Below are 12693 nucleotides of genomic sequence, written 5' to 3'. Positions count from 1 at the left end.
GAATTAAAATATATATATAAACTACAGATCAAAATAATAGAGCACAACAAGGAAAGAAATATATAAGCATCAACAACAAAACACACCCTAGTACTAGACTGCCAAAATAAGTAGTGAGAAAAAGAAAAACCAACCATCTCTAAGGAAGAAAATAACTAGGCAGCCCTCAGACTTGACTACAACAAATAGTACAGCATTAAGTACATCAGACAGAAATGAAACTGGGACTGAGAAATTTCTCACTCAATTTGTCATTTAGTATAAACTCAGTGAAAAGTCATATTTTATATGCAAGAACCTGGGTTAACTGACTTCCTATTAGCCTGTTAACTTTGAGATTATCCCAACCAAAGAACACTGCAGAAACAGAAAGGACCAGAGGGAATCAAACCACTTAGCTGTTTAAATAATCTGGGTACAGAAAAAGAACATCATAACAGTTATAGACAATGACAACACAGAAATGGCATACCTAACAAGAAGTAAACAGGAGAAAAAGGCAAAGATCATTTAAAGTTGGCAAAAATATATAAGTATTTTATAGGAACAAATTGTAAGTACTTTTAAAAATACAAAGGTAAATAACAAGAAAAATAATTTAACCAACTAATATGATGTGCTAGGAAAGAGTGACAGAAAAGTAGAAGAGAAGGGTAAACCACCAACATGTCACTATATACAACTGGAAATAAGAAAACACTGGCTAATAAAATAGAGAATTAACTATAATACTCCAAGCTATAGTGATAAAGATTACCAATGGATTCAGGCTTGAAACCTTTCAAATTACTAAAAGCGCATACTAAACATGAAGAAAACTTTGATGCTACTATAGTAATATATTTAGTGGATCATATAGTGATTATACAGTAACATAATTTTAGGAACAGAAACAATAACAAATGCTATGATGATAGAATTAAGACCAAATACAGCTCTAATGTCAATGAATAAAAGTGAGCTCAATACTACTTAAAAACAAAGACAAAGTGAATCACAAAGTGAAATCCTGGAACATAAAAACTCATCTGAAAGAAGTATCTCAAAGATGTTGAAAAATAAAAGATGGCTAAAGGCATGCAAGAAAAATAAGGTCAGAAAGAAATCATGGGAAATTAATTACACAAGATTAAATTCAGAATATAATAGGGAAGAATTAAGTAATTTTATAATAAGAGAATTTTACAATGGTAACGAGTATAATCTCTAACGAATGAAGACTTAACAGTAAGACTTCTGCTCCCAGTGCTATAGTGGTTTAGAAAGTCTCAGATCCTTCCCTTTGCAAACACCTAGAAATGCTAAATTATATTACTGTCTTTTAAAATGCAGAACTGACCTTCATGAAGAAAAGTAAAAAAAAAAAAAATCTATAATGGCCAGGAACAAAAAAGAAAACCAAAACCAGAGTGATAGGTGAGTGATAAAGCTACAGGCAACAAGGAAGGTGTCTGAAAACACCAGCAACAGGGAATCTTAACAGCCAAGCACAGCAATGTAATAAGGGCCTTAGATCTACACTAAGTACACAGTAGAAATGAGACTCCTGAAGAAAACCTGAGCCTAAGAAAGCTACAGCCAAAGTAAAAATGGGAAAGAAGTGACAATTTTTAAAAACACATATATGGAAAAAACAAACAAAACTCCACAAAACCTTAAAATAGATTTATACATAAATGGCCAAGTGCTTTTTCACAAGAGTACCAAGGTACTATATGGGAGGGAAGGGTCTTTTTTAAAAAAAAGGTACCAAAATAAATGGATATGAATATGAGGGAAAACTGAACCTAGAACTATTATGTCACCCCATATACAAAAATTAGCAAGAGGAACCATAGCAAAATATAAAAGCTAAAACTAGAAAGCTTCCAATTCAAAATATAAGAACCATATTTGTGATCTTAGGGTAGGGATGTGATAATATAAAAAGTATTAACTATATAAGTAAAACTTGATAAATTAGGTATTATGAAAATTAAAAATTTCTTTTCATCAAAGAATACTATAAAGAAAATTAAAAAGCAAACCAAAGACTGAAAGCAAATATTACAATACATATATCTGACATACAAAATAAAAGAACTCCTTCAGATCAGTAATAAAAAGACAAACAGTAACTAAAATATATACAAAACATTAATATATGTTGAAATATGCCAAAATTATTAGTCATTAGGAAAATATAATTAAAAAACAATGAACACAACCTGAAGATTCATTCATTTTGAATGGCTAAATGACAAAGACTGGCAATACCAAATGCAGACAATGACATGAAGCACCTAGAATTCTTATATTGTTAATGAAATGGGGAAAAGCTGGGTTTTTTGACAAAGTAAAACAAACACCTACCCTAAAAAATAGCAAGAGAATTAAAAACATGTCCACAAAAGGACTTGTCCATGAATGTTAATACCATCATTATTCATAAAGACTCCCAAACTGGAACCAACCCAAATGTCCATCAGTTAGTGAATAAACAAAAGAACTGTCTAATATCCAGAGATCAAAACAACATATATGAATCTCAAAAACATGTAGAGCCAGAGAAGTCAGACAGAGACACATATAGCCTGCATGATTCCATTTGTAACAAATTCCAAAGCAAACAAAAGTTAAGCTAGATTACAGTAAGGGATTATAACCCACTGAATACCACTGGAATCCATGAATCCATCCTGAGAATGGATGAACTGAGTAGCTGGATGGATAGGCAGAGAAAGAGAAAGAGAAAGAGAAAGAAAGATTGGTGGAGGAGCATGGAGGGCTCTTCCTCAAAGTAGAATCCTAATTAATACATCACCGTTTCACAACTATCAAGGCAAAAATTATTTTGAGCAAGAATATGTATGGGAAGCTAAATCCAAGAGAGAAAACTGGATATGAGGAATCATATTTACATGGCCTCAACTTCTCATGTTAGTTGTTTGTTGAATAGGCAACAATTTTGAGAGGGAAAAATAGTACCTAGTTGGCAGAGAGTGACAGACCCTTGTAGTGACAACAGTGGATAGCAATCAAATTAATATCACCAGCGAGGGGCTGATGCATGCCTTTAAAAGCAATAGCCTGTGAAGCATAGGACTTTTATCTCCTTTATGTACTAATCCAGAATGGACTACACAGTCCAAATCCTATCATGAGAAAATGTTTTAAGAATGGAGACACATTCTATAAAATAAGCTGGTCTGTATTCTTAAAAAAAAATGCCAGTTTCATGAAAATCTGAGACACTGTCCTACATTAAAAGAAAGTAAGAGATACCACTAAATGCAGTAAGTGATCCTAGACTGGATCTTGTACCAAATTAAAAAAATTGCTATACAGGATTTACAATTGACACATTTATATTGAGATTAAAGATTACATACCTTGAATTCAATGATTATACTATGGCTATGTTAGAGAATATTTTTGTTCTTAAAATACAAGTTATTCTTTTTTAATTATTTAAATATTTTTTAAAAAGGTTTATTTGTTCTTGAGAGGGACAGAGACAGAGCACGAGCAGGGGAAGGGCAGAGAAGAGGGAAACACAGAATCTGAAGTAGGCTGCAAGCTGTCAGCACAGGGACCAACGTGGGGCTTGAACTCACAAACTGTGAGATCATGACCTGAGCTGAAGTCAGATACTTAACCGACTTGACTGAGCCATCTTATTTTTTTTTAAGTTTATTTATTTATTTTGAGAGACAGAGAGAGTGTGAGCAGGGGAGGGGCAGAGAGAGAGGCAGGGGAGAATCCCAAGCAGGCTCTGCACTGTAAGCACAGAGGCCAACACAGGACTCAAACTCACATACCATGAGATCATGACCTGAGTGAAATCAAGTCAGATGCTTAACCGAGTAAGTCAGCTGGGCACACTAAAACATTTATTCTCAGATACTGTAGGTTAAAGAAGTAAGACATATGCAACCTAAATTAAAATGGCTTTGAAAAAAATACTCAAATGCTAATATGTGTGCATGTATATGTGTGGGCTTGTGTGTATGTGTGAATGTGTAGGAAGGAGAGAATAATAAAATAATAAAGGAAAAGTGGTAAAATGCTAGATTAGGGAGTCTAGGTAAAAGGTATATGAAAGTTATTTCTATACTTTCTTCTCCAAGTTGAAATTATTTCAAAATAAAAAGTTGAAAAAACAGAGCATCAAGTAACCATATAAAAATATTCTGGTGACAAAAGTCAGATAACTGGTTGCCTAATTCATGAGGATGAGGTTGATAAAACAAAACAAAGAGGCCTGTTCTGGGTGATAGAGTGCTCTATATAATGACAGAGGTATTCAAAAACACAGGGATAGACTTCTATCAGAATTCACTGAATGTACACCTAAAACCTGTGCATTTTATTAAATTTAATTATATCTCAACTTTCTAAAGCCAATAAAGAAACTTAATGTTTGATATAAGAAAACAATTAACCATCAAGATACATAATCATAAGCCTACCTGAAGATGAAATTAAGGTTTTGAATTTATACTGCCTCTGAGATGTGGGAAATCCTAAACCAAAAATTTAATTTTGTAAATCCTCCCTAAAAATTTTAATCCATTATTCAGGTCTCTCTCAAGATTCACAGAGATTAAGATTACCTAATTATAAAAACAAATAACTTAAAAGTTAACAAATACACTGGGAATTAGACCATCATGAATAATAAGAAAAGCAAAATTAGCCTCCGAAGGATGTCAGATATGTTAAATAAGTATGTTGTCAATATTTACAGAAAGAATTGATGGAATTAAAACATGGCAAGAAAAAAGATACTATCAACATAACCAGCAAACAGGAATGGGATATTCTAGGGCTTAAAAATACATTATCTGACATCAAGAATGGAAAACAAAATGTTCCGATTCTCCAATTTCAAGATAGGAAAAGGACTAAATGTTCTTTGACATTTGTCAGCTAATCCCTAAAGTATACTCTACTATTGGACAAATACGTAAACATGCCTGCTTTTTAAAGACCCCAAACTTCTCCAAAGTCTGATTCATCACCAACTTTTTGCTCTGTTTGCCATCTTTAAGGAGCATAGTTCTCCCTTGCTTACCAAGTAGTAATTTCAGCTTTTTTATTTCACCCATGTTGAATGAGTTTTGGTTTCAAGTATTTTGAGTGATAGTCTTTTCCTTTAGAGAATCCAATAAATTAATTTAATAGCAAAAGATAGGATTAGTAAACAGGAGTATGAGTAAACAACAAATACCCAACTAAAGCACAGAAATTTAAAAAAAAATAAGAAAATACAAAAAAGCAGACAAGCATTATATAGGACATAAAGAAAAGGTCTAATATAGGTATAACTGGAGACCAAGAAGGACAAAGAATAGAGCAAAAAATAAAATTTGAAGAGATTTGAACAGACTGAGACTTTTCCTACAGCAAATAAATAACACCAACCCACAGATGAAGAAATTTAAATGGAAACCTAGGGATATCGTACATAGCAAAACTCTTGGATGACCAAACAAAGAGAAAATCTTCAAAATAGCCAGAGGGGGGAAATGACATTTGATAGCAACATGAAAAATACTAAATATCTAGGAATAAGTGTTACGATATATGAGAAAGAATTATATATGAAAAATATAAGATCTTATTGAAAAAATTAAGGGGAAGAATAACTGAGATGAAAATAATGAAGGGCAATTAAATAAATGGATAAATAATACACAATAATGGATTAATATACCCCATCCTGTAAAGATATCAACTCTCACCCAAACTGATCGGCAGACACAAAACAATCCCATTTACAACCCCAACAACATTTTTTGGTGAAATGATAAACGATTTTTTTAAATTATTTATTTAATTTGAGAGAGAGTGCATGCGAGCATGAGTGGGTAGGGACAGAGAGGCAGGGAGAATGAAAAAATCCCAGGCAGGCTCTGTGCTGAGAGCCCTGATGCACAGGGGTTGATCTCATGAGCCATGAGATCATGACCTGAGCAGAAACCAAGAGTCTGACGCTTAACCAACTGAGCCACCCAGGAGCCCAATTTCTACAATGTATACAGGCAATACAAAGAATCAACAATAGCTGAGGCAACCTGGAAAAAATAACAAAGCTGTAAGACTAATGCTATCTTAGACCAAATATCTATGATAAAGTTACAGTAATTAAGATTGGCAATCAGATAAATAAAACAAGGAATCTACACCTATACTGTCCCATACAATAGCCACCAGATATGTGGCTGTTCAAATTTAAATTAATTAAAATTAGTTAAAACATGAAAATCAGTCCTTACTTACAGTAGCCATATTTCAAGAACTCAGTAGTCACATGTGGCTAATAACTAAATTAAATAGCACATATATGAAAATTTGCATAACGGGAGAAAGTTCAATTAGACAGAACTTATCTAGAAACATCCACATAATGTTATATAATTTATGACAAAGGTCTAATATAGCAGGGGAAAGTAAGTCTTCCCAATAAATTATGATGGATCAATCAGACATTTAAATACAAAACTAAATAATAAAGAAATAATCAACTCTGATCCCTACCTGATACCACATACAAAAATCAATTCTAAGTGGAATGGAGAACTGAGTATAAAAAAATGAAATAATAAAATTTGAAGAAGACATAGAAAATTAACTTCACAACCTTTTAGCAGACAAAGGTTTATAAAACAAGATGCACAAAGTGTCAGGTGTAAAATACAATATGGATAATGAGTATTTAAGATGACATTAAAACTGTGAACTTCTGCTTATCAAAAGATGTCAGTAAGAAAGAGAAAAGGCAAACCATAGCCTCAGAAAATTTATTTGCATCATATACATCTGATAAAAAGACTCCTAGAAAACAGTAAGAAATAGGCCAACAGCGCAGAGGAAAAATGGATAACACATGAACAGGCACTTTAAAAAAAGGACAACCAAATGGCTAATAAGCATCTAAAAAGGTGTTAAGTTTTATTTGTTAACAGAAAAGTATAAATGAAAACCTAAATGGATATCATTATGCACTTACCAGCATACCTAAGGTGAAATTAAAGACATGCAATAAAAAGTGTTGGTGAGAATGTGATACAACCGGGGCGCCTCCACATTATTGATACAAGTAAAAATTGGAACACCTGAAGAATGTTTGGCTGAGTTATGGACTGAGTTATGCCCATCAAAAATTCACATGTTGAAGTCCTAACACCCAGTGCCTCAATATGCGACCTGATTTGGAAAGAGAGTCACGGTAGACGTAATTAGTTAAAATCAGATCATTAGCATGGGCCTTAATCCAATATGACTCATGTCCTTAGAGAAAGGGAATAGACACAAATAGGTGGAGGATGACATGAAAGGAAGACAGCCATCTACAAACCAAGAGGAGAGACCTGGAACAGATCTTTCCCTCACACCCTAAAAAGGAATCGACTCTTAACACCTTGATTTTAGACTTCTAGATTCCAGAAATGTGAGGTAATAAATTTCTGTTCTTTAAGTCAGTGACCAGTTATGGTATTTCATTATGACAGTCCTGGAAAATTGATATGGACAGTTTTTTACTTATCATATACATAAATTTTATAACCCAACAATTATACCACTTGGTATACTCATGACAGAAATATGTGTGTGTGTGTATTACCAAAAGATTTCCATACAAATGTTCATAGCATTATTATTTGTAAGAGCCTCAAACTAGTAACAATTCAAATATTTATCAACATTGAATGAATAAAAACATTATGGTATATTTACTTATGGCAACAAGAATGAACCAACTATAACCATATGCAACAATAAAGAACAAAAGTACAATGATGTTGAGTGAAGTAAGTCAGACACAAAAAAGAGTATATGCAAGTGATTACCATGCTACTGTTGAACATAGTGAATGTAATCTGTGGTTTGAGAAGTCAGGATAAGTGGTTGCCTTTGGAGAGGAGGGAGACAATAGTGATTAGGAAGGGTCAAGAGAAAGGTTTCTGGGATGCAGGTAATATACTATTTCTTGATCTTTGTGATGGTAATACTGCAAAAGTTATTCAAGCTGTATACTTATAATCTATATACTTTGTCCCATGTATTTTCTACATCATTTCAAAAAATTCTTTAAAAACTGAAAAGGTGACGGGGTGCCTGGGTGGCTCAGTCGGTTAACCGACTCAGGTCAGGTCATGATCTCACGTCTCATGAGTTTGAGCCCCATGTCAGGCTCTATGCTGACAGCTCAAAGACTGGAGCCTGTCTTCAGATTCTGTGTCTCCCTCTCTCTCTGATCCTCCCCCACTCACACTCTGTCTCTCTCTCTTAAAAACAAATAAACATTAAAAAATATATATTTAAAAACTGAATAGATGATAGAGGAGAACACAGACAGCAATCTCTTTGACCTTGGCTGGAGCAACTTCTTACTAGAGAAGTCACCAAAGGCAACAAAAACAAAAGCAAACAGTAACTATTGGTACTTCATCAAGATAAAAAGTTTCTTCACAGTGAAGGAAACAATAAACAAAACTAAAAGGCACCCAAAAGAATGGGAAAAGATATTTGCAAATGAAGTATCTTGATAAAGTGTTAGTATTCAAAATATAGACTTTGGAACTTATAAACCTCAACACCCAAAAAACAAATAACCCAAGTAAGAAATGGGCAGAAAATCCAAACAGACACTTTTCCAAAGAAGACATCCAGATGGCTAACATACATATGAAAAGATGCTCAACATCATTACTCATCATCAGGGACAAACCAAAATGATGAGACACCACCTCACACCTGTCAGAATGGCTAAAATTAACACCAGAAACAACAGGTGTTGGCAAGGATGTGGAGAAAGGGGAAACCCTCTGGAACTGCTGGTGGGAATGAAAACTGGCACAATTGCTCTGGAGAACAGTATGAAGGTTCCTCAGAAAACTAAAAATAGAACTATCCTACAGTCCTGCAATTGCATTATTAGGTATTTACCCAAAGGATACAAAGCTACAGATTATAAGGGTACATGCACCCCAATGTTTATAGCAGCAGTATCAACAACTGTCAAACTATGAAGAGAGCCCAAATGTCCATCAACTAATTAATGGACAAAAAAATGTGGTGTGTATGTGTCTGTGTGGGTGGAATATTACACATAGGACTATTACCTAGCCACCAAAAAGAATGAAATCTTGCCATTTGCAATGACATGGATGGAGCTAGGATATATTATGCTAAATGAAATAAATCAATCAGAAAGACAAGTACTATATGATTTCACTCATATGTGGAATTTAAGAAATAAAACAAATTGATAAATGGGAAAGGGGAGAGAGAAGAGAGGGGAACAAACTACAAGAGTCTCTTAACAATAGAAAATAAACAGCATTAAGGAATCTACTCTTGAAATCATTGTTGCCTATATGCTAACCAACTTGGATGTAATTTTTAAAAATAAATTAAATAAAAAAAATTTTTAAATAGAGAATGAACAAGGGGAGCCTGGGTGGCTCAGTCGGTTAAGTGTCTGACTTTGGATCAGGTCATGATCTCACAGTTTGTGGGTTCAAGCCCCGCATCGGGCTCTGGGCCGACAGCTCAGAGCCTGGAGCCTGCTTTGGATTCTATCTCCCTCTTTCTCTCTGCCCCTCCCCCTCTCATGTTCTGTCTCTGTCTCTTAAAAATAAATAAACGTTAAAAAAACAGAGAATGAACAAAAGGTTGATGGAGGGAAGGGGATGGGAAGTGGGCTAAATGAGTGATGGGTATTAAACAGCGATTGTGAGAAGTACCTGATGTTATATGTTTAAGTGATGAATCACCACTGAATTCTATCCTGAAACTAATATTGCACTATATGTTAAATAAATAAAATTTAAATAATAAAAATAAGATAAAAACAAAAAAACTAAAATTAAAAACTGAATAGTAAGTTAAACAGACTAGAATAACTGAATCATGATCTCTTATTAATAAAAAGATCTTTAAAAGTAGCCATCATGTAGCACAGATAGACCTAAAAACCATAAGCAACATTAATGGAAAAATAGGATAGAAAGAAATGGCTAAGTTTAAGTCTAATAGACATTATAGAAAAAGAAAAAAAAATAAGCAGAATGGGTGAGACTCAATATTTAAAGAAATAACAGCTGAGAATTTTCCGGAATCAACATGACACAAATCTCAGATTAAAAATGCACAATAATCTCAGGGAGGATATATAAAAAGAAAACCAGAATGAATAAAATAGAGTGAAACTGCAGAACTCCAAAGACGAAGAGAGAATCCTAAAACCAGATATAGAAAAAGACAGAGCGGATCTAATCAGAAAAGACAGTTGATCTACAATGAAAATCAGACTGATTCTTTTTTTTTTTAATTTTCAAACTGACGGAAAAGCCAAAAAGAATACTACAGTGAACCCTCTTGTACCACTCACCAGATTTAGTGTTAACATTTTGGCTAACTTGAAGTCTTTCTAAACATATATACGTCCTTCCTTTTGGGAAAATGTAGAAAGTAGGCTGCTCTCAGGATTCTATATTCCAAATTATTTATCATGCATTTCCCAAGAACAAGAACTTTCTATTCAACTAAAACATCATTACCGCATCCACGATAATTGACATTAATTCAATAACATCACTTTAATAGAGTACAGATGAAATTTTCCTATTTATCTTAAATATATCCTCTAAAGCTTATTTTACTTATCGAGGATCTAATCAAGATTTAAAATGCATTACTGGGGCATCTGGGTGGATCAGTCGATTAAGCATCAGACTTCGGCTCAGTTCATTATCTCACGGTTCATGGATTTGAGCCCCACGTTGGGCACTGTGCTGACAGCTCAGCCTGGAACCTGCTTTGGATTCTGTGTCTCCCTCTCTCTCTGCCCCTCCCCTGCTCTGTCTCTTTCTCTCTCTCAAAAATGAATAAATGTTAAAAAAAAATTTTCAAACATTTATGTATTACTTTCAGATGTTTTAACTCTTAGGTCTCTCTCAATTTAGGACATTCTCATCACTTCCCTTGGTTTCTTCATGCCATTGTATCTCTTGAAAAGTTCAGGTCAACTGTCCAAAACAAATCCCACATTCTGAACTGGTTTCACTGTTTCCTCATCATTAAAGGACAAGTAATTTTCAGGAAGAACACCAGTTAGGAATGTTGTGTAATTCCTGTGCAGCACATTATGCCTGTAGCGACACCACTATTGGCTATACTAAAAGACCTTTTTGTAGTTTTTCTCTTTGTAATCAATAAGTCACCTGTAAAGTAAATTTCTGAGACTCAAGAGCATACTTTTTAACGGCAACTATAAAATACATTAAGTCAATAGAATACAACCTTCAAAATGCTAAGAAAAAAAATGGCTATTAAAGTAAAGCTCTAGGGAGCCTGAGTGGCTTAGTCAATTAAGTGTCTCACTTTTTTTTTTAATACTTTATTGTCAAGTTGGTTTCCATATGACACCCAGTGCTCTTCCCCACAAGTGCTTCCTCCATAACCATCACCTCCCTTCCCCTTTCCCCCTCCCCTTCAGCCTTCAGTTTGTTTTCAGTATTCAAGAGTCTCTCATGATTTGCCTCCCTCCCTCTCCCTTACTCTTTGATTTCAGATCAGACCATGATCTCAGAGTTGGTGAGATCAAGCCCCACATTGGTCTCTGCACTAACAGCACAGTGACTGCTTGGGATTCTCTCTCTCCCCTTCCTCTGTGCATACAACATGCTCTCTCTCTAAATAAATAAATAAACTTTAAAAAATTGTAGAGCTGTATTATAAACTGAAGTATCACTCAGGAATGAAAGCTAAATACAATATATCCTAAAATTATTTCAAGATACAGTAACAAAAATAAGTGGGAATACTATGTATATACAAAAAGAATGGTTTGCACAGACCTTTGTTTTTTTATACAAACACTTGCCAGAACTTAATATTTTTATTATGTCTTGAAAAAAGTACTTTACCTGCCATCTCTTCTGAGGGCAAAAGCAATCCCATCTTTCTGGAAAGGAAGCAGCTTTGCTCTTAGTTTGTCAGGCAAAAAATCCAACTGTTTATAAGATTCATTTGTCAAACTAGAAATCTGAGGTGTAAGAGACTTTTTTATCTTATGAACTCTAGGCATCATGATCCTAAAAAAAAAAAGAAAGAAAGAAAGAAAGAAATCACAAAAAGGGAGTGGTTGGGAAAATGGTTATTACTAAGTATATTAGAGAATTAAACATAAATAATTATATTAAAATACTTAGACCAGTAGCTTTGATATACTATCTACATAGATAAAAATTGGTTAAATAACATTCACACAATGAGCTTGTAAGACAATTCAAAGCACTGAGTCCATGAGCAATTATTCAATGCACAATCTAGGAACTCAGCACCCTTTATTTCATTTGTATTTCAAATTGAACCATAATATAACCATAACCGTGTTTAAAGCAATAAATGTTTTACTGAAAAGTTATAAATCAACCAGAATTTTTAAGACTAAATACTTTTTTTGAGAGAGAGAGAGAGAGAGTGGGCACAAGTGAGCAAACGGCAGAGAAAGGGAGAGAGAAGCAGGGCTCATGTTTTACCCAAAGCAGGGCTCAAGCTCACCCCAAGCAGGACTTGAGCTCACCCTGTAAGGGAGTGGAACTCATGAACGGTGAGATCATGACCTGAACTGCAGTCAGATGTTTAGTGATGACCCTCCCCTCCAGCACCTAAAACCTAAATAATTTTTTAAAATAACAA

The 12693-nt window shown here is 34.1% G+C and overlaps 1 protein-coding gene across 1 annotated transcript in view; it reads right to left on the bottom strand.

Moving 5' to 3' along the window:
* ZRANB3 (zinc finger RANBP2-type containing 3) overlaps positions 1 to 12693 on the bottom strand; it is a 281276-nt gene that overhangs the window by 248738 nt on the left and 19845 nt on the right. The window contains exon 2 of the mRNA XM_029934667.1: positions 11919 to 12086. Coding sequence (XP_029790527.1) covers positions 11919 to 12082 — 164 coding nt within the window. The 5' untranslated portion in view covers positions 12083 to 12086. The remainder of the gene's footprint in view (positions 1 to 11918; positions 12087 to 12693) is intronic.

This window comes from Suricata suricatta, chromosome 3 (genome assembly GCF_006229205.1).
Source record: "Suricata suricatta isolate VVHF042 chromosome 3, meerkat_22Aug2017_6uvM2_HiC, whole genome shotgun sequence".
Classification (NCBI taxonomy): Eukaryota; Metazoa; Chordata; class Mammalia; order Carnivora; family Herpestidae; genus Suricata; species Suricata suricatta.
The sequence above is the reverse complement of the archived record's forward strand: the minus strand, read 5'-3'. Positions and strand labels throughout refer to the sequence as shown.